Source organism: Pogoniulus pusillus, chromosome 7 (assembly GCF_015220805.1).
Source record: "Pogoniulus pusillus isolate bPogPus1 chromosome 7, bPogPus1.pri, whole genome shotgun sequence".
Classification (NCBI taxonomy): domain Eukaryota; kingdom Metazoa; phylum Chordata; class Aves; order Piciformes; family Lybiidae; genus Pogoniulus; species Pogoniulus pusillus.
The window spans coordinates 12,597,807-12,617,653 of record NC_087270.1 but is presented as its reverse complement, the minus strand read 5'-3'; the positions used below and the strand labels follow the sequence as shown (position 1 = coordinate 12,617,653).

Here is a 19,847-nt window from a genome sequence, read left to right as displayed (position 1 = left end):
TATCACATTCCATTTTGTCAGTCAGCATGATGATACTTCTGGTCTTGACAAAATTTATGTTCCTATGAATGTTCCTTCCATTTCCTCTCATTATAAATGTATTTAAAAAAAAAAAAAAGAGGGGAAAAAAAAGCCTTGTTTCTGTAATTCTTGATTCCAGAAGAAGCACTTCAGAAGTGCTGTTCATCATCTTTACCTCCTGCTACCACAGTAGGTAGACATGCACCACTGTGTAGCAAGTGCTCCTTACGACCTACTCATAGAACACTTTCTTACATAGGTAAGATTTGCAGGACTTGACCTTCTTGTACCTGCTTTGAGAGCTGATGCCTCCTGTGTCCAGATGCACAAGACAGTGCAACAGTGGAGGTCACTATAGCATTCTTCTTTGAGATTTCGCAAGTTTCTCCAGTGGTTGAATGAAATCTGTCAGGATTTTCCCTGACTATCCTCCCTGATCTCGAATGAAAGGGAAATGTACCTGATACAGTTTATCCTGTATTAATTTGCAAGCCTTCCCTTGAAGTGTCTACCTGTGTGTCAGGAATCACAGCTCCTGCCAGAACCCTGCATTTAGGGGTGAGCAGGACCTGTGATGCAGCAGCTCAAAGTTAACAGAGATCATGGCACTCGCCTGTGTATTACTCAAGATGAACATGGATTTGTACATAGAGGGATGAAGCTCCTTTGGAAAGCATACAGGAAATTAGCATACAACACTGTTGAAAGAAATTCAGAGGAAACTTCATTAACTAAGTGGAGGTTCCAGTGCTATTTTTACTTTTCAACATTTAAAGAATTAGTCCCAATGTCTTCTGTCAATCTGATTGCCCCACTTCAATTCCCCTCCCAAAAGAGGAAATGTTTGCAAAGTGACACAATTACATGGAGAAACAGAAACCCTGAAATACTTTGAAACAGAATTTTCAATTACTTTTAGCTACAGACTACATTTAATGGTATTAGAATTTATTTTGTCTAGGTGTTGTTCAAGAAAATATATATTGTTTGTCTGCTGAAAATAACCAAACTAAGCAAATGCAATAATATATTGCTGTCTCTTAAGTACAAGAAATAACTAAGATTTTCTAATCTGCACTATAAATTATGCACAGACACAGTAAACTGAACTGCATCTAACAAACTTTACATATCTTTAATTTCTAGGCCCATGTGCTTTGTTAAGCAATTGGAGATCCCTCAGTATGGCTACAGAAACAATGTCCCCACCACTACACCCCGCTCCAACTTGGCCAAGGAACTAGAGAAATACTCTAAGACTACGTTTGAATATAACAGTTATGACAACCATGCCTATGGCAAGAGAGCCATAGCTCCCAAGGTGCAATCCAGGGATATATCCCCCAAAGGATATGATGGTAGGAGGTGCACACTCTTATACATGAGAGACAAGTTTGCAGTTAATCATGTTGTTGTGTATGTAAACATCATACAAATAAGACATGTTTTCATCTTCATATAGTATTATGAGGAATGCTGTCATGTGTAAGTTATTTTAAAGGTCTTTTTAAAAAGAGTTGTTTTATATGGTGCTTGCTTCAGGATTGTTGCCCTGGCAAAAGAACATCTCCAGCTATTAAGGTCCTGGGGTGTGTTGAGATGGCAATAAAAGCAAAGTGATAGAATTAGTCCTTGTGTGTGAGCTGGGTGACCTGGCCTCAAGGGTCGTGTTAGGACTCTCACTTCTGTATGGTACTTCAGGTAACCCATAAAGAGATAACATATTTGCTCTGTGGTGATACAGAAATATTAAATCTGGATCCCCTTCACTTCAGAAATCACTGATGCTTCATGAAGCATTTCTGCTCCTTTTGTCCTCATGAATACACTTGTTGAATTCTCTGGAAAACCAAAGAGAAGTAACATGTTTAGGAGTAGGCTGAAAGTGGCTCCAGGTCAGGAGAACAGGATAGATGGAGCCTGTTAGGCAAGAGGATTTTTATCATTGAAGAAGAATGAACTGTAAGGTAAAAATGAATATGGATTTAGAATGTAGCTTTTGAGGACATTGGGAATTTTCCACAGCAATATAATTTTATATATATATATTTATATATGCACACATTAGATATTAGGAAAAAGTTGTTTACTGAAGAGTGGTCAGACACTGGAACAGGCTGCCCATGTAGGTGATGTGGATCACCATCCCTGCAGGTGCTTATAGACATGGTGCTTCAAGACATGGTTTAATGGGCATGGTGATGTTGTGTTGAGGTCTTTTCCAACCTTAGTGATTTTATGATGCTATACATGTAAATCTAACTGCTTTTAATTTTTATTTTATTTTATTTTTATATTATTTTTTATGGTAACAGGGTTGGGATTTTTATTATTTTGCTAAAATATTTGCCTTTACTCTCAGGCTACCATAGGAAACATCAGGCAGGTGTCAAATTTTAGTTCAGGAAAACAGAAATAAGCATACTATATAGAACAATTTATTGTTGTTGCCATGTGCTGCTTGACACAGACTTTGACATTCAAAAGTAGGTGAGTGGAGAAAGAAAATTACTACAGCAATTGCCTTCATATTTCTGCTATTTTGGGTATTTTGCTTTTTCACAGAATCAACAGGTGTGTCCCTGCACTATAGGAGAAAAGAAAATGGTAGTGAAAGAGAACATATTTTTGAGTAAAAGTGCCCCCTTTTAATCTCTCATACACTTGTCTTCTTTTCCTGTAGTAGAATAAGGGCTTGGACAAAGGTAAAGCACTAACTCTATGGTTGTTAAGCTGAGGAGTGCACATCAGTATAAGTTAAATGAAGTATTAGCTGTTGTTATTTGTATATATCAGACTATTGCTGAGGACTCCATGGACATTCATATTTTCAGACTGAATTACTGACACTTAAATAACTGATATAGATTTTTCACATTTATAAGCCTTTTACAGCAAGTAGTTACAAACTCCACCTGTTTTCTCAAATCACAAGAACCTGAAAATATCAAAGTTTGTCAGTGGCCTTAAATGTTGCAGTATGAGGTTGATATTGGTCACGCTCTTTATGCACACTTCACCTTCCTTGGATATAAATAGGAATTTTACTTGGAGGTTAAAATTCAGATGAGATTGCTTCAGTGTTCAATAATGTAAGCCATGGAGGACTGACCTTTCACATGTAATTCATGACAGTATAGTGACTATACATGGTTCTTGTGTACTCAGAACAGCAAAGAAGGTTGTTTGCCAAATGAAAGCTAACTCCCTGTGGAATAGTTCCATATCTGGAACAAATGGGATCTGCAGGAGATGCCACACAGGGTACTTGATTCCAAGTGATGTGTGTGCTGTTTGGTTAGACAGACATGCCAATGTGGTTCTAGAGACGGGACCTACCTCGAGTTTTTCTTTGTTCTTTGTTAGTGATTTTTGTCAAACTTATAGGATTCGCATCTCTGATAATTATTTGAATTAAACTGGAAAAAGATGTGGAAGTTCCTCAGATAAGTCAGCTACAGTCATAAACCAATGAAATCACGTATACACTGCAATCAACACAACTTTTGGCACTACTTTTCAATGGAACAAGGATTTTGCTGACAGTTATTGTATATAAGTGAATGCAAAGGAAATTCCAGGAAGAATCTCTTCACTTAGAAGCTACATTTTTCTTCAAGAAACTTTACAGTATTTTAGGTGATTTCATATTTGTATATAAAAAATATATATAGCCTTGTTGCTAAAGTCATTATGGAGACACAGAGTATCCATTTATTGTGAGTGTCAGCAAAACAATACTTATGTAAAAATAGATTTACTTCTGAAAAGTCTTGAAAAACCTGAAAGTAAGCCTATGATGGGGGAGGAACTTGCAAGTAAGAAGACTTTTTTGTTTTTCTGAGTGTATAAGGTGAAACAGGCTAAGGATATGAACAATGAATAACTTCATGTCTCAATCCTTTTTTTAATTGTAGGCTGGCAGTGTATTTTCATCATCAGAGAAAGGGGTTGTATGTTAAATAAGTGTATGATTGTGAGCGACATAAACATAAATAGCTCCTTTGGATTGTTTTGTTGATTTTTTTTTTTCCCCAGTAAGCTTTAGTAAAAAACAAACAGAAAGTGGATGCTTTGTATTGTGGGGTAGGATGTTGTGATAATCCTTGAGAAATCTTGTGTTTGTGGGCTTGGTTTTCATTTTAAATCCATTTCATGGTGTATTGGATGTTACGCTGATGATATACAGAAGTAGAGATAGACGAGCTAGATACAGCAGGCAGAGGAGACAAATGTTTCAGTTACTCAGGTGATAGCAAGAGTTTCTCTCATTTCACCAGTTGTCTTGGCTCTTTCCATCAAAACACTGAGAAAATATCAGGATTGGGAATCACAGAATGGTAGAGGATGGAAAGGACCTCTGCAGATCATCTAGTCTAACCCTGCTGCTAAAGCAGGCTCACCTAGAGCAGGTTGCACAAGAACACACCCAGGCAGGTTTAGAAAGTCTCCAGAGATGGAGACTCTGCAACCTCTCTGGGCAGCTGGATCCAGTCCTCTGGCACCCTCAAAGTGAAGACAGTTTTTCTCATGCTTAAGTCAGACCTCCTGTCTTCTAGTTTGTACCAAATTCATCTCCCTCTGAAGTACCTGTTAAAAACTGGTTGGTGAATCATTGCCTGAAAATTCCTATTTCTTTCTACTGCCTGTATAGGAAGACTATAATGACTAGATCAGATATCCAAAGTTGAGTGAGATGAACCTGCTATTGTGCAAGTCAGGAAAAGCATTGAAACTATAATTAATGTACATAAGACATTCAATATTTAACCACCACTGGGGACAAAGGTTCCTGAACAGAATTTAATTCCACTCCAGATATCTTCCTTCGGTCCTTTATGTTGTTGGGAACTCTCACATTCCTTTGTTAAACAGCAAGAGGAGCCTGTAGACCTTGAGGGGTTCTTTGTAATCAACCCCTAGGCATGTCTGATGGGAGGCCAGTTTGGGTTAGGTTTGTGTCTGTTTTTTAATGGAAAAGGTGTACTCCAGATATGATTTCACTTGGATGAAAGTAAGTGGACTGCAAAACTTCCAAAAGCTGGTGCACCAGAGATGGGCAATGCATCAATCTGAATTATTTGGTATTAAAACAATGCACCTTTTCCTTCATTAGTGATCAGCTTGATTTAGTTCATTGTAAATTGATGGTCTTTGTTTCTACTGGAAAGCTAATATCAAATGACCAGTCTGGATTATGTGACTTATCTTAAAATGCAGAGATATAGCAAAGATAAAATAACCATGGCCAGTTCTAAGTGAGGCTTCACGTAAATTATTGATAATGTAAATGCTGATGATGGTGTAGCATGCTTAGAGCACTTTACATATTCAAAGTGTTTTGCAAGTGAATCACAACACAACTACATTTTAGAAGCAATTTTCTATTTCTAAGGAAAATTAATGTAAGGGATAATGTAGTTCGACCAAGGCCACAGAGGAGTCCATATCGGAGCCTGCATGAGTTTCTGATAGTCCTGTGTGTAAAGCTGCCTCCTTCTTTCTCTTTCTTTAGCATGCATTCTCACATACATATATATAACTTCCCAAGTAGTATGTCTCTTATGTCTGTCTAATTGTGACCTGCTATAACAAGACTAACACTTTTTCCCTTTGTGTTTTTTTTTCCAAGCAACTGAAATCTTTCTTTGTTCATATACATTTTGAAAGATATTTCTAATTTTAAATGCTCAGTGGTAGAGGGTGCTTGATTCAGTAGAGGCTGAATTATTCCATCATTTCCTCTTACAACTATAGGAAAATTCTCGTGTGTCTTGGATATTGTTACAAAATAACAATGGGTAAATGCTGAATTTTTAATGACCACCGCAGACTATATTAATAATGAAACTCTGGGAAATAGTTCACAGATTTATTATTAGTGGATACCCTGCTAGACTAGTGCTACAATGTGTTCAAAACAGAGAAATGTGATGAATGTTTAGCATTCACTTCACTTAAATAAGAAAAAAAAATTGCACCCTGTGCATTATGTGGCTTTCCTGAGAAAACTCCATCTGTTATGAATTAAGTGAAGTGCTATTTCCTTTACAGTAAAAATAACATCACCATTATTTTTTCCCATTTTTTTTAGAGAAAGGAGGATGACATAAGCTCTAGCAGAGATATTTTGCTTTCAGAGTCTTCTTTTGAACCAAAGCAGCCTTTGGTTCACAAATAGACTGTGCTTATGGGAGCAGATTATTATATGTATGTCTGCTCAGACAAATACACCTGGAGTCTGGCATTTCAATGGAGCCCATCACGGAGGAGCTGTAGCTGGGGTCTGACCTTTTTTGTATAGCTCCCTAATCAGCATGCTGGTTGGTTATTGTTATACTGTGCTATAAGGTATGATCTCTGCAGTGTACATTTCCCTCTTAAGGAATGCTGTAATATGCATGTATTTATCCTCTGACCTTGGCTTTTTTTTTTTTTTTTAATGAAAATACATGAACTTTTAGATGTAGGAGATGAGCTCACACTTTCTTGCCTTTTATATAAAAAAAAAACCACTTTAAAAACAGTTTGTTGGGGAAGAGGGATGGAGAAGTAAATGGGCTAATAAGGCTGTTTTCTATTATTACTGAAATACCTGTGGCTGCAAAAAGCATTTCTTAAAGGCAGCAATAGTTCCGTATTGTGTTTAGACAGGCTGGGCCTGAGCTTTGTCAGTGCCTTAGCTCTTCTGTGACTGCTCATGGCTTCTGTCAGTCCTCATTGTGAGCAGGAAGAGGTGTCTTTTGGTCCTTACTGGTTTTATGAAGGTCTGTAGGTACTCAGGTTATTTCAAGATGGGGACATTTCACTTCTCTCTGTTTCCGTTTATACAGCCACTTCTTCTGCCTTTGTGCAAGCCATGGTAAAACACACACGTGACCACCGCCTTTCTTCTTCCACCCTGTTCCTCTCCTCTCCTTTCTGATTGCCAGTGTCATAACATTTGCCTGTGATGCAGGAAGAAGAAACGTTTTAGGAAGCCTGGGGTGTTTGAGGACATGAGTAGCATGTCTCTGGGCCCAGAGACCAAACCCATCAGCCTTATAGTGGACTTGATCTCTAGCAGCTCTGTGAAGTCTAGACCTTAAACTGACAGGTTTCTCGTGTGAATAGATAAAGTCCCATAGCATTATGTTGCCCCTCATTAATAAAAACGAGTGAACCCAAGCAGATCCTAGCTTGTCTGACTATACATGTGGAGTAAAAGCAGTGTTTCTGTGGTTTTATTGTTTTTTAAATCCAGCCTGTTTGTCAGCACAATTCATAATCACATCATACAGATTTTTACAGGCAGTTATTTCATACAAACTCACACATATAGCATATAAGTCACAAACAGAAATCAAGAAATACAGCCATCATTCTTTACTTTCTTTTTTTTTTTTTTTTGGCATTGGTTACTGTTGCTCGTTATAAATTTCACCTCCAGCAGTTTGTTTTTCTCTTCACTTATGCAGAATGCTCCTTCTTTTGAGTCATCCTTGTCATATTTCTTCCCACAGCTAAACGCTACTGTAAGAATTCCAGTCCAACCAGCAGCACAACAAGCAGTTATGCCCCTAGCAGCAGCAGCAATATGAGTTGTGGTGGAGGCAGCAGTGCCAGCAGTACCTGCAGCAAGAGCAGCTTTGACTATACTCATGACATGGAGGCAGCGCACATGGCTGCTACTGCTATTCTGAATCTCTCCACTCGCTGCAGGGAGATGCCTCAGAACCTCTCCACTAAGCCTCAGGATCTCTGTGCGAGGGTAAAAAATGAGTAATTCTGTTTGTTAATGAAGATTTCTCTTTACTGCACTTGCTCTGTGGCCCTGATAAATGGAAGAATAGATTTAGTACATCTTGGGGTTTGGGTTTTTTTTTTTTTCCTTCTTCTTACTTTTCCTCAAAATTAGCATAATCTGATGGCTCTGCTAAAGCAGGGAGGAAAAAAAAATGCAAATTGCTCACAAGTATCTTGGGGAATCCTGATCGGTGTATAAACTGCTGATACTGATAGCATGTACTCCTTCTTTAATTTGTCTCTTACTGGCGAGATCTATAATTATGAAGTATGTTTGGAATGCTCAAGAGGTTTTAATTGCACTGATGATTTTTTTTTTTTCTAATCATAGTCTGATTCATAGGTTTTGTGAAAGGATTAAGATTTAATTATGTATTTTCATTTACAAGTCACAAATGGGACCTAAGTTTGTAAGATCTACAAAAAAATCTATGTTATTTGTATGTTATAATTTCTCTCCTGTCTGTGATAGTACAGTCACTGCATAACACATTTGAAATGAGCAGAACCTCCAATGCAGGTGACTTGAAATGTGCTTCAAAATTGTGCAGGGTCACTAATGTTCTGTATGTTCACAGAGCCTCAGTATGAAATAGTTATACAGATATAAATGAAAACCTTCGTTATTGAGTTTTCTATATTAAGAAAACCAGCTCACTGTTAACATCTGTTAAAGATTTAGCAGAATATTTTTTTTTTGTCAAATTTTAAGTTTTGACTCTGAAAGCTCTTAAGAAATAAGTATTTAAGATGTACCAGCAAACTGTACAATGCTACCTATAGGAGACCACTAGATGGCTGAGTGGGCAGATGCTGTGCAGAGGAAACATTTTTATTGTGCTCATAAAAGAGCTTTTGAGCTGGCAGACATGTTCTGCTCTTCTACATACAGGCAAAGGTTTTCTTCCTCTCATTGTGATAAACCCTGTTATCATTCATAACAAACTAAACCTGTAGCAGAAGGTATCAGTAATAATCATGATTTAAACCAGAATGGCTGATGGCTTTGTTTTCAGATACTGAGTTTTTATATAAATTTATTTAATGCTGTTGAAGAATGAAAGCTTTTCCTGGCATGTAAATAATTGCAGTCGTTCTCTATATCAGCACAATGGAAAATATGCTGGAATAAAATGTTAAAAATCTTCTGTATCAAAACCAGAAAGGGCCTCCCTCCTATTGTGTCACCATATATTGAGTCTAAAGGATTGAGTCTGAGGAGATAAACAAGTGTTTTCTGAATTAAATTAGCAGGATAGCAGCAATTAGATATCTGCTCTGACAACATGCAGTAATTCAGAAAGACACATTTGCATTCCCAGTGCTTTCCTGCAGCTCTGTTGTTACTCAAGAGGGGAGGAAGTCACCAGACGGGAGGAGTCAGTGGCATCCACATCAGTTTTGAAAACAAATTTCTGTGGAGTGTTTTGTTTTTTAAAAGATGAGGGATTCTCTATGGGCACTTTTGGTTTACCTGTCCTTTGTTTGTTTGTTTTTTAACTTGTCTTCATTTTAAGATACCCTATCTTAATAATATAGTATCTTCTCATCTAACACGCTAGACAACCCTGTAAAAGACAAAGTCAGAGCCCCTACTGATCCTGTTTATCACAGAGCCTCAGTCTCTGCAGAAACTGACACAAGTATTGCTGCAAATATTCTGCCACCTAAAGTTATTTAGCAAAAAGATAGATATAAGAAGTCTTAATACATTTACATCTGCAGGGAAGGAACTGTGCTATTTGAATGCCTTTTCTTATTGGAAAATGGTGTCCAAAAGGACTCATTTGGGTGCCTTAACCTCCCTGCTCAATTTTCTGATGTTATCTCTTCAAGCGTTGATTGTTCATGTTAAATAAGCAATGAAACAAATATTATTTGATGCTAGCTGTTTTTCATTACTCTAATCACCCAGACAGGTGTCAGGACTGGAAACAAGAATTATGCAGATGTTAGCTCAGAGGTATTCACTTGTCACAGAATAAATCAGGGACATAAAGACAACAACAAGAAAATACCTTTAGAGATTTCTCCTTTTTTGTTCCAAATTTTCTAACTGTGTGCTGGGTGGCAGGAGGAGTAGTGGAGACTCTCTGCTCTTCCTCCAAACATCACATTAGCCAGGAAAAAATCTACTGTAACAGCATTAATGTTGTGTAACAGCGTCATGCTATGTGTGGGAGAGGTCTCAATGCTTACAATTTATACAGGATGGAAAAGCATTTTATCATTCTTCTAGGCACTCAGATTCCAGAAGAGGTAACAGTTTGCTGGTGTGAAGCTGAATTGACGATATCTTTCTTATTTTGGCAGAATCCTGATATGGAAGTCGATGAAAATGGGACATTGGATCTAAGCATAAACAAGCAGAGACAGCGAGATGGTTGCTGTACCATTTTGACACCACTGGAGCCAATGTCCCCTCAACGGCAAGCTGTGATGAATAACCGGTGTTACCAGCTGAATGAGGGGGACTGCTGGGACTTGCCAGTGGACTACACTAAAATGAAGCCCAGTAGGATAGATGAAGATGATTCCAAAGAGATTAATGTATGTTTGTTTCATTTATTAGTTCTTGTCATGATCTAATTTTGCTAACTCATTGTATTTCTGAAATTTGGAAGGAAAGAGCAAACAAAATTAATACATGATAAAAATGGTGGATTTTTATCACGAAAGGACTTAGTGCTAGTTAATCTTTAGGAGAATATCATGCTGGTACACATTTGATCTGTGACTAAGTTCCATAATACAACATTTGAATGATAAATATGAATCATGTTTTCTAACAGTATCATCTTGTTAACAAATATTTTCTGCAGTAAAGATGTTTTGCTATATCCAGATTGCATTACTCTGTATAAGCAAGTTGACATAACTGTGCAACACCGGGACAAGACAAGATATTATCCTGAATTTGAAAACCATAAATGATGTGCTGAGTATTTGAAAGCATGTATTACGCAGAAATCAATTTAAACAAAAGCAGCAGAGTATAATTTAAGATTTTAACTGTTTCAGCTAATCTTCTTCTAGATTACTTATACACTCCTGCTGGTTGCATGTGTGTGAAAAGGCCTGTATTCATGAACTACTTCCTTTCAAGAATAAAAGAATGGATATTAGAAATCACTGCTACTATTCAATTCATAATACCAGGAGAAAGCCAAACCCCTTTTAAACAGAAGAGACAAATAAAGAAAATATGTTAGAGAATTTTACTTCACAAAACTTAGGATAGCCAGGACACTGAAGAGGTCTCCTGACAAGGTTTGATGACAGTGCTTTTGTTCATTATGTTTTAGTCCTTATTCATCCACTGTGCAGTCCAGAGCCCTGCACCCAATGCACTTTAGCTGGTTGCAGACTTCTAGAGATTGTTTACTGGGTTTTGTAGGGGTTATTTTGTTTTTTAACAGAAAATTAGGCTGATAGTTTCTGTGTAACACATCTCTTGATGTTTTTAAATTAATTTGAATTAAGCTGTAGAAGTATTGTCAGCAACTTTTGAAACACATCTTTCTTTATTGGAAGAGTCATCAGGCTTTGGAATAGGTTGCCCAGGGAGCTGGTGGAGTCACCATCCCTGGAGGTCTTAAAAAAACAGGTAGACATGGCATTTGGAACTGGTTTTGGTGAGCATGGTGATGTTGGGTCGGTGGTTGGACTTGATGGCATTAGACATCTTTTCCAACTGAAACAGTTCTATGGTTCTATATAGCAAAGTGGCATTTTCGCTAAATACAAAATGCATTTTAGTTTTGGTGTTGACTGCAGGAATGATATTAATTTCACTGAAGTTAGGAGGAAATCTGTCACTGCCAAGGAAATGTGTGGTAAACCAGACAGTATAGCAAGTTCTGTGGAACAGGCAGAACTCCCTGTTTCTACTGCAGTGTTTATGGCACCATCTTCAGGAATCACTAAATCAATGCATTCAGCCACTTCATTCCTGAAATAGAATTTTGTGCATTTCTGAACACATCAGTGATGTTTATTTTAAATTACATCATTCCGTTTTGCCAGACAGATCCATTGAGGTTTACTCTAGATTGAGATTCTGTGTGTAGCTGTTAAGATTGCTCCTGTTTCACCTTTGAGATGTCCTAAACCATTAAAATCATTATTGAATATATTTACACTTGGGTTTTTTTTTTTTTTTGTGCCTAAGATACTTTTTCTTCATTGCTGTGTTTTGCAGTGACTTTAGGAAAAAAAAGTACTGATTCTTTTAAAGCAAAATGATAGGACAGTTGTAGATAAAACTTTATTTTGCTTTTTATGTTTTTTTTCTAGTTTAATAAGCTCTAATTCCACATACCATAGAGTATCCAAAGTATCCAAATATTAAAAATAGCCAAAAATACCTAAATATCAAAATATCCCTAAGTATCCAAAATATCCATGTATGCAAATATCCAGATACTATTTTATAATATCCAAATATCAAAAATGCCCCAGTATTATTTAAAGTTCCAATCAATGAAAGAATACCTATTAATTTTGTGAGTTTTCTCTGGCAGAATAGGACAATGAAGGAGAAAACAAGCAGGCATGTAGTACTAGGACAAAGGGCAATGTTTTAAACTAAAGAAGAGTAGTTTTAGATTGGACATTAGAAATAAGTTCTGTACTATGAGGATGATTCAACACTGGAATAGCTTGTGCAGTGAGGTGGTGGAGCCCCCATCCCTGAAGTCATTCAAGGTCAGGTGTGATAGGTCTCTGAGCAACCTGATATAGCTGGGGATGTCCCTGCTTCTTGCAGGGGGTTGGATTAGATGGCCTGTAGAGACCCTTTCCAACCCAGTACCTTCTCTTATTCTATGATTTGCATTATTTTGTGTCAGTTGTAATTTCACCTAGCTGAAGCTAATGTGTGTATTTGCCTGTAGCCAGAAGATTTGGATCCTTTCCAAGAGGCACTTGAAGAAAGAAGGTATCCTGGTGAAGTTACAATCCCAAGCCCCAAACCCAAATACCCTCAATGCAAAGAGAACAAAAAGGATTTAATAACGTAAGCATAATGTGAGGTGAAATTATTTTTCTCCTTTTAACCTTCTCTTTCTTTGTCTTTTTTTAAACAAATGAGTACATATACGCCTTGCAGTATGAGCATGCAACATTTGCAGCATATAAATGTTTCAAACTGCCAGTTAAGTAAAGTGATAAGCTAATGTGTATTTGCTTGTTCTTAATGATGCTATATTGTATTGAGCCATTTTCATTTAAACCTGTTCATTTTGCAGCTTTTCGATTAGGATGCTTAAAAACCCCTTGCAGTCATTGCAGCTAAACTGGAAACAATGAAACTTTTAAAAGCCTATTTTTTTTAAACATACTTACTATTTTGGCTGTTTTTGTTTTTGTTTGGTGGCAGATGTCCAACACCAGGGTGTGATGGGAGTGGTCATGTGACTGGTAATTACGCCTCACATAGAAGGTGTGACTTCATTTTTTTCATGGTGGATTCTGTCTTTTCAATTTATTGTTTTCAGCTTACCTCAACAATGCTGTCAAAGTAAAACGTTGAACTATGTGTTAACCCTTTGAGTAATATATGTTGATCTTAAAAGCATGCTAATTTGTGTGTTGTATAAACGTCTTTTATTTTTAAATAGATTACTAAAATTTCCAAAGTATCTTTGAGCATTTAAGTAGTTAACCCAGGAATCTGAAATACTTTTTTTGTTACATTTTCCTAGTTCTTAGTGAAACAAACAAACAAACAAGAACATTTGCAGTTTGTAATTTTGGAAGTAATGGTGATAACTAATATATTCAGAGGGTTAACTATATTACAGAATTCAATATTACAGCACTTGCCCCATCGCTTTTCTGCATTACAAACTTTTACATTTTAATTTTTATGTTGTGTTTGTTTGGGATTGTTCAGTTAATGAGAAGATTAACTTACTTGTACATCCTGCCATGTCTTACAGTTTATCTGGCTGTCCCTTGGCTGACAAAAGCATTCGAAGTATGCTGGCCACAAGCTCGCAAGAACTCAAGTAAGATATAAAGAACAAATATCTTCTTTATAAACATTTCTTTGCCTGCAAATTGTGTATGTTTGTATCAGAAATTAGAAACACTGTCTGGAGAGCTGCTGCAGAAGAGTATGACCCTTTTTGGAACGTGCATTGAAGTCACTAGAAATTCCCATGTAGGCTGGCTTTATGCATAATCTGATGACATAGTTTTCCTTTACATGTGTTTATTAGATTCAAAAGGCAGAACTGTTGGAATTTCATCTAAATATTTGAATTCCTATTCCATTATTTTTCCTGAACATTTGAGTTTACTAGTTAGAACAGAAAATTCTCATGCGATTAGACTGATAAAATACTTCTAATTGCACAACTAGTCAAGTGCTGGAGTTTCTCAGACATAAATTAGAGGGGAAGCAATTTGTTTTTCCCTAATGCTTGCATATTTTTCCCCAGGTTTGTATCACTGTTAACAACTTAATGCATTTTTTCCATTTGACTGTGGTTTTTAGTGTTTCCTTAGTTATTGTCCTACCTAAAATGTGTTCTTTACAATTCCTTTCAGTTCTTTAGAGTGACAATTGTGAGCAATGAAAGTTAGAGAGTGGGGAGACTTAGCTTTGATCTGTCTTTCTGCACCATATGCTCAACTGCAGCTCTCTACGTAGAGGAACTATAGCATTTTGCTAGTGATATGATGTAGTGGTGCTCCTGATTTGATACTGTTGTTTAACATGGAAGAATACTCACAAGTAGCAAGGAAAGATTGAGTAGAGAAAGAATGAATGGATAGTTTATGCCGCCATGCCTAGCAGGTTTCTGTCTTTACATACATGAGTGCCTTAAACAGCATTTCCTGAGTTGAGTACATTCCACAAACCTTGATGTAAAGCATAGGAAGGATAATAACACAAGCATGAGTAAGCTACCGAGGTAAGATTGCTCTCTAGTCTTAGCTACTCTAGTCACTAGATGCCAGCAATACAATGAAATTTACACCCCATTGAAAATAACATTTTGAAACCATCGGTTTAGATTGTGCTGGTATTTGCTGCTAGAAGGCTATGTGATGTGCAAGGGGAAGGAATATATGTGATACTGGGGAAACATGTAAGTACAAGCAGAGTAAGACGTGAACATATAACCCCAGAGAAACTCAGGTCTGGACCTAGATTTTTGATTGTGATGAATTGAGGAAACTTGATCTCATAAGTAAATGCAGATAAGACTCTTGATGCAGCATGAACAGTACTTTAAGCACATTGCTGCCCTTAGCCTTTGCAAAGTTTCCACTTAAACCTGAGATCCCACTCCTGTCTCATGGCAGTTTTGGATAGAGAGAATTTTAAGCTTTACTAAAGCCAACTTAACTCATATTTAAAGTTACATTTTTAGGCCCAGAATTAATTATTTACATAGCATTTAGGCTCAATTCTTTACTTATCAGTTATTGTAATAAGCTCTGTTGGAGTGAATTCAAAAGTTAGGAAATGTTAAAATTTTAAGCAGGCAAATTTAGTTCTGTTTTGCACTTTCATTTTGCAAGGCAGTCCTTCACTTTCTGATAATACATGTTTCTGTAGGATAGCAGAGTAATTTGTTGCACATGGCAGACAGTAACCACTGCATAAGCAACTGATGAATTTCTTCTGTTTTCTTCATTATCCCATGTGTGGCTCTGTCTGTTATTCACTGTACTTCTCTCAAAATGTACTCTCAAGATACAGCTACTAATTCACCCACACATTTATCACTACCACTGCATCTGAGTATTTCCAAATTAATTTGCCTTGGTTATAAAGGAACTAATTTATTTTCACCTGCAGTTATACTCTGAAATAAGTCAGGCTTGGTATTATCCCCATTTTAAAGCCAGAAAACTTGGTCATATTATTTTGATCTCAGTTTGAGACTTCTGGGGCTCAACTTCTCAGAGTCCTTCATACTGTAGTGAAGCATATATGTTCAAAGCCATGTACCCATTGAATTTGTTTGGAGATGTGGGAGTTCAGCAGTTCTATGTGATGAGTGACTGACCCTTTGTGAAAATGGATAAACTCTACCAAAATAATAGGACATAGTGTATTGTTCCAGAACAGTCATGGGACTATCCTTTCTTCTCATTTGAAACTCTAGTCAGTCCCAGCTTCCACTCATTCCATTCATTCTGTCCTATTTTCCTTCATCATTTATTTCTCCATTGCTCTGTCTCTCAAACTCCCTGTCTAATCAGCCCATCTCCCACCTTCATCACGTTTATATTTTGATTCTTCTCTATCTCTACATCCCAATGAAGTTGGTACAGAGAGAGAAATAAAGCTTCTTCACGTTTCTCACATACATTTGAAAGGAGGGAAGCAGGAGTCCTATGGATGGCAGCATTCTTTATACAGCTCTCATTTATGCTCTTGTTTTCTGCCTAAGATGGAAGAAGATGTGATCATCTAAATAATAATATGTATGCACAAACCAGCTAAATCAAAGCTACACAAGTGATTTTCATGTGGGAATTTTTAAACTGTGAAATACTTCATTTACATCTGTTATATTTCTGTGTGCAAGGTCTTGCTTTTAAAAAGAGCAAGCTGAAAAGAAGCAGAGATTCCATGATGTGGAATCATACTGGATCTCTGACAGGCCACCAGTCAGCATGTGAACTTTTAATATCCACTGTATAGGCCACTTGAACTACTGTGGTAGCAAATAGCAGTAGAAGGTATAACGCTCTGCGTGGACTGACACCAGGGGTAGGTGAGGAATGTTGCTGGTGTGTTTCATACATATTTGCTGCCAGTGGAAGAGAAGTGAGAGTCAGTAACCTTGGCTCCTGCCCCAGGCTGTAGAGAAAAATGCATACACATTCTTTTGCCTATATCCCAAACCAAGATGCCTTCTGTCCTGTTCCTACCAATCTGTACTGTTCTCATCTCATCTCTTCTTCATCTTGTTCTAGTTTTCAATGTACTTGTTTCCAGTCATGCATAAAGATTTCAACCTCTGTAAGATTTCTGGCATATACTTCTTTAATATGTGGGATACAGAGTATAATTGATAGTGCAGTAGAAGAATTGGTAGTGCAACATAAGGATCGTTTTTTCTGAACTGGAAAGTTTGGAAGGATTTGATATATCTCTTGCTTTTCCAGGCATAGTTTATACAACAAATATCATGCATGTGCTGGTAAAGCTTTTATATCACATTTCATCAATCCATGATCATCTTCTGTGCATTGTAAAACACACACAGGTTATGTATAATGCAGCTTCCTAACGGGAATTTTGCTTCAAAGAATACTAATAAACTATTGTTTATTAGTATTTAACTTTTAATATTAACCTTTCAGATAATATTCCTAATTCAAATAATAAGAAAAGCTGAAAAGGTTAGAGGAAAGCTTATTTTGCTTGAGAGTTATGCTCACTGTATTGTATTTTGGTAGTTGTGGGTCCACATACATAGAATTATAGAATCATTTTAGGTGGAAAAGATCTTTAAGATCAAGTCCAACATTTGCTGCTAAAGCATGTCCCTCAGTAACATATATCTGTTCCTTTTAAACACCTCTAGGGATAGGGATTTAACCACCTCCCTGGGGAGACTATTCCAGGCTTTGAGAGTCTTTACATTGAAGAAGTTTCTTATAATATTCAACCTAAATGTCTCCTGATACAACCTGAAGCCATTTCCTGTCATCCTTTTACTAGTAGCTAGTGAGAAGAGAACAATGACCATTTCTCTCCAACTTCCTTTCAAGGAGTTACGAAGAGCAAGAAGGTCTCCCCTCACCCTCCTTCTCTCCAGACTAAACAACCTCAGCACCCAGACTCTCCTCACAAGACCTGTTCCCCAGATTTCATCACTCACATTTCCTGGTTTCCAGTATAGTAATTTTGCAGCTTTCAATTATTTTTTTCTAGAGTCAGCATATTATTTCTTGCCACTTATGTTTCTCTTCTGCAAGGCTTCTTGCTTAGTTTAATGTGCAGATTGTATGATCCTCCACTTTTCCCAAAGCACAGGTGGAAAACTGAGTCTTTGTGCACAGTCTATCAGTAGACCAAAGCACAGCTATACAGCCTGGTCAATGATCTCCCAACACCAGGAAAAATTCTTTGGCTTTGATTCTCAGTTACCACTGCTGGCACAAAAATAGAGATCAGCAGCTTTAAGGGTCTCTGAAGAGATTAATATCTGGCAAGAATCCAAGCTTTTCCAGCATTAAGATTTTGGTTATAGTACCTGTAAAATGCATCTAAATTCTCAAAGATCTGGGGACACTTTTTTAATGAATAAACTTAACTGTGGTGAGAATGCAATTAACAGCCTACCCAGTGACAGCTATCAAAAAAAGAATACTCATATGTTAAGTCCATTTTAATCTTCCTTAGGGGCTTTTTCATATCAATTTTCTTTATTTACTCCTTATCATAGGAGATTTTTCCTACAGTTACATTTACTTCTCTAATCCCATTGTAGAATTATAAATACTACATAAAAAGCAACAATTTGAAGCACTTTAAATCTTATTCAGAATTAAATTAAAATAAAACAGTACTATAATTAATTGCTATTTTTAAAAGGGCACATTTTGATTAGTAGTCAATCAATCCTAGACAAAATGCAGCATAATCACTGAGAATATTTCTACTTAATGTACTATCAACACGGTAACTAAGGAACTTGGGTACCAGAGGCTCCCAGCAAATGACAAACTCAGTTCTACTAGTGTCACTTTGATGTAAAATTGATCATAGTGTTTCAAAGATTGTAGGTAACTATTAGCTTGGTCTGCAGTGGCACTGTCTGTCAGATTGTCAACACATATCCTTGTTCCTTTGGGTCAGTTTTCTGCCAGAAAATCCTGTTAGTGTTTATAATAAAGAATCTGAAATTCAAAAAGATTTGCAGGTCAAACAGGTGCCTCCAAGTTTGGGTGCTTATCTTATATGGTGCTAATATGCCCAGTCCTTTAGTCCCAAAGTACCTGTGTCTCTATGTAGATTTTGCACATCCTTGTTTTCCACGGTGGACATCTTTGGGTAGTCTACTATGGAGGACATTTAAAGGGAGGAGTACAGTCTCATTTTCCTCTCTACAATGAAGCCTGAGAGCTTTTCTTTTCCACATCTCTTCTTAACTCCATCTCTTCTTAACTCAAATTGAGAAGCTTGGTCTATTTTTGCATATTTTCCACACTAAAGAGCTGGAATTTCTGTGCCACCTTCTTCTTTCCGTGTCACTCTGCCCTAATTTCCACATTGTTGGTGGTCACTCTTTCTCTTTTATCCTTGTCTCCCCGTTGCCAGATGTGTCATTTCTAACAGTGTCTTCTATTCAGTTCTTATGAAAAAGTAAGCTTCACCAAAGCTCTCCCTGTTAACCATACCTCCTCAGGAAGATCAACTCCATGCAGTACACTGTTTTCTAGATAGATAGGGAATCAGGGAATCCTTATGTTATACTTTTAGGGAAATTCTTCCATGTTCATATGATGTCTAATACTCACTTTTTATTGGTGAGCAAATGAGAAGAATGAAATGAAGGAACTTGCTATTTTTATTCTGATGGATATATAAAATAAAATAGTACAAGATAAAAATAGCATTTCCTTCCTCACTTTAGTCATCTGGCAAAAAAATAAGCCTACTCCAAATACAGAATTAAAAATAAGAAATGAAAATTAATTGGATGCATCAGTAAAACACCATGGAGGTAGTCCCTTTTTTCAGATATATAACCAGATTATTCTCAGGGGTTGATTGGTACCTATCTTTAGCTTTTGGTAAATGTCCCACTGTGCACTCACTTTTTCGATACTCAAACCAGTTATTTCTGTAGAGAGCTGTTTAGCTGCTGAAGTGATTTCTCCATCTACATTTTGTGTTTGCCATTTGAGGTGTTTCTGATGTTCGGTACCTGGACGTACACTTGTTGCTTCATCTGCACAGGAGTATTATCCTTTACCCTGCCTTGCCTTCCCTTTCCTTGCCATGCCTTGGCTTACCTTCCCTTTACTCGCCTTCCCTATTCCTACTGAGATCACATCTGTAC

The 19,847-nt window shown here is 37.0% G+C and overlaps 1 protein-coding gene across 21 annotated transcripts in view; it reads left to right on the top strand.

The window, feature by feature from the left end:
* The window catches only part of MYT1L (myelin transcription factor 1 like), a 322,031-nt gene that overhangs the window by 254,513 nt on the left and 47,671 nt on the right, over nucleotides 1-19,847 (top strand). For 11 of the 21 annotated variants that reach the window (XM_064145914.1, XM_064145912.1, XM_064145913.1 and 8 more), the window contains 6 exons: nucleotides 1,168-1,379; nucleotides 7,524-7,771; nucleotides 10,120-10,356; nucleotides 12,702-12,823; nucleotides 13,187-13,249; nucleotides 13,749-13,817. In XM_064145914.1, coding sequence (XP_064001984.1) covers nucleotides 1,168-1,379; nucleotides 7,524-7,771; nucleotides 10,120-10,356; nucleotides 12,702-12,823; nucleotides 13,187-13,249; nucleotides 13,749-13,817 — 951 coding nt within the window. The remainder of the gene's footprint in view (nucleotides 1-1,167; nucleotides 1,380-7,523; nucleotides 7,772-10,119; nucleotides 10,357-12,701; nucleotides 12,824-13,186; nucleotides 13,250-13,748; nucleotides 13,818-19,847) is intronic. The other 10 variants (XM_064145922.1, XM_064145920.1, XM_064145918.1 and 7 more) reach the window with 2 other exon arrangements.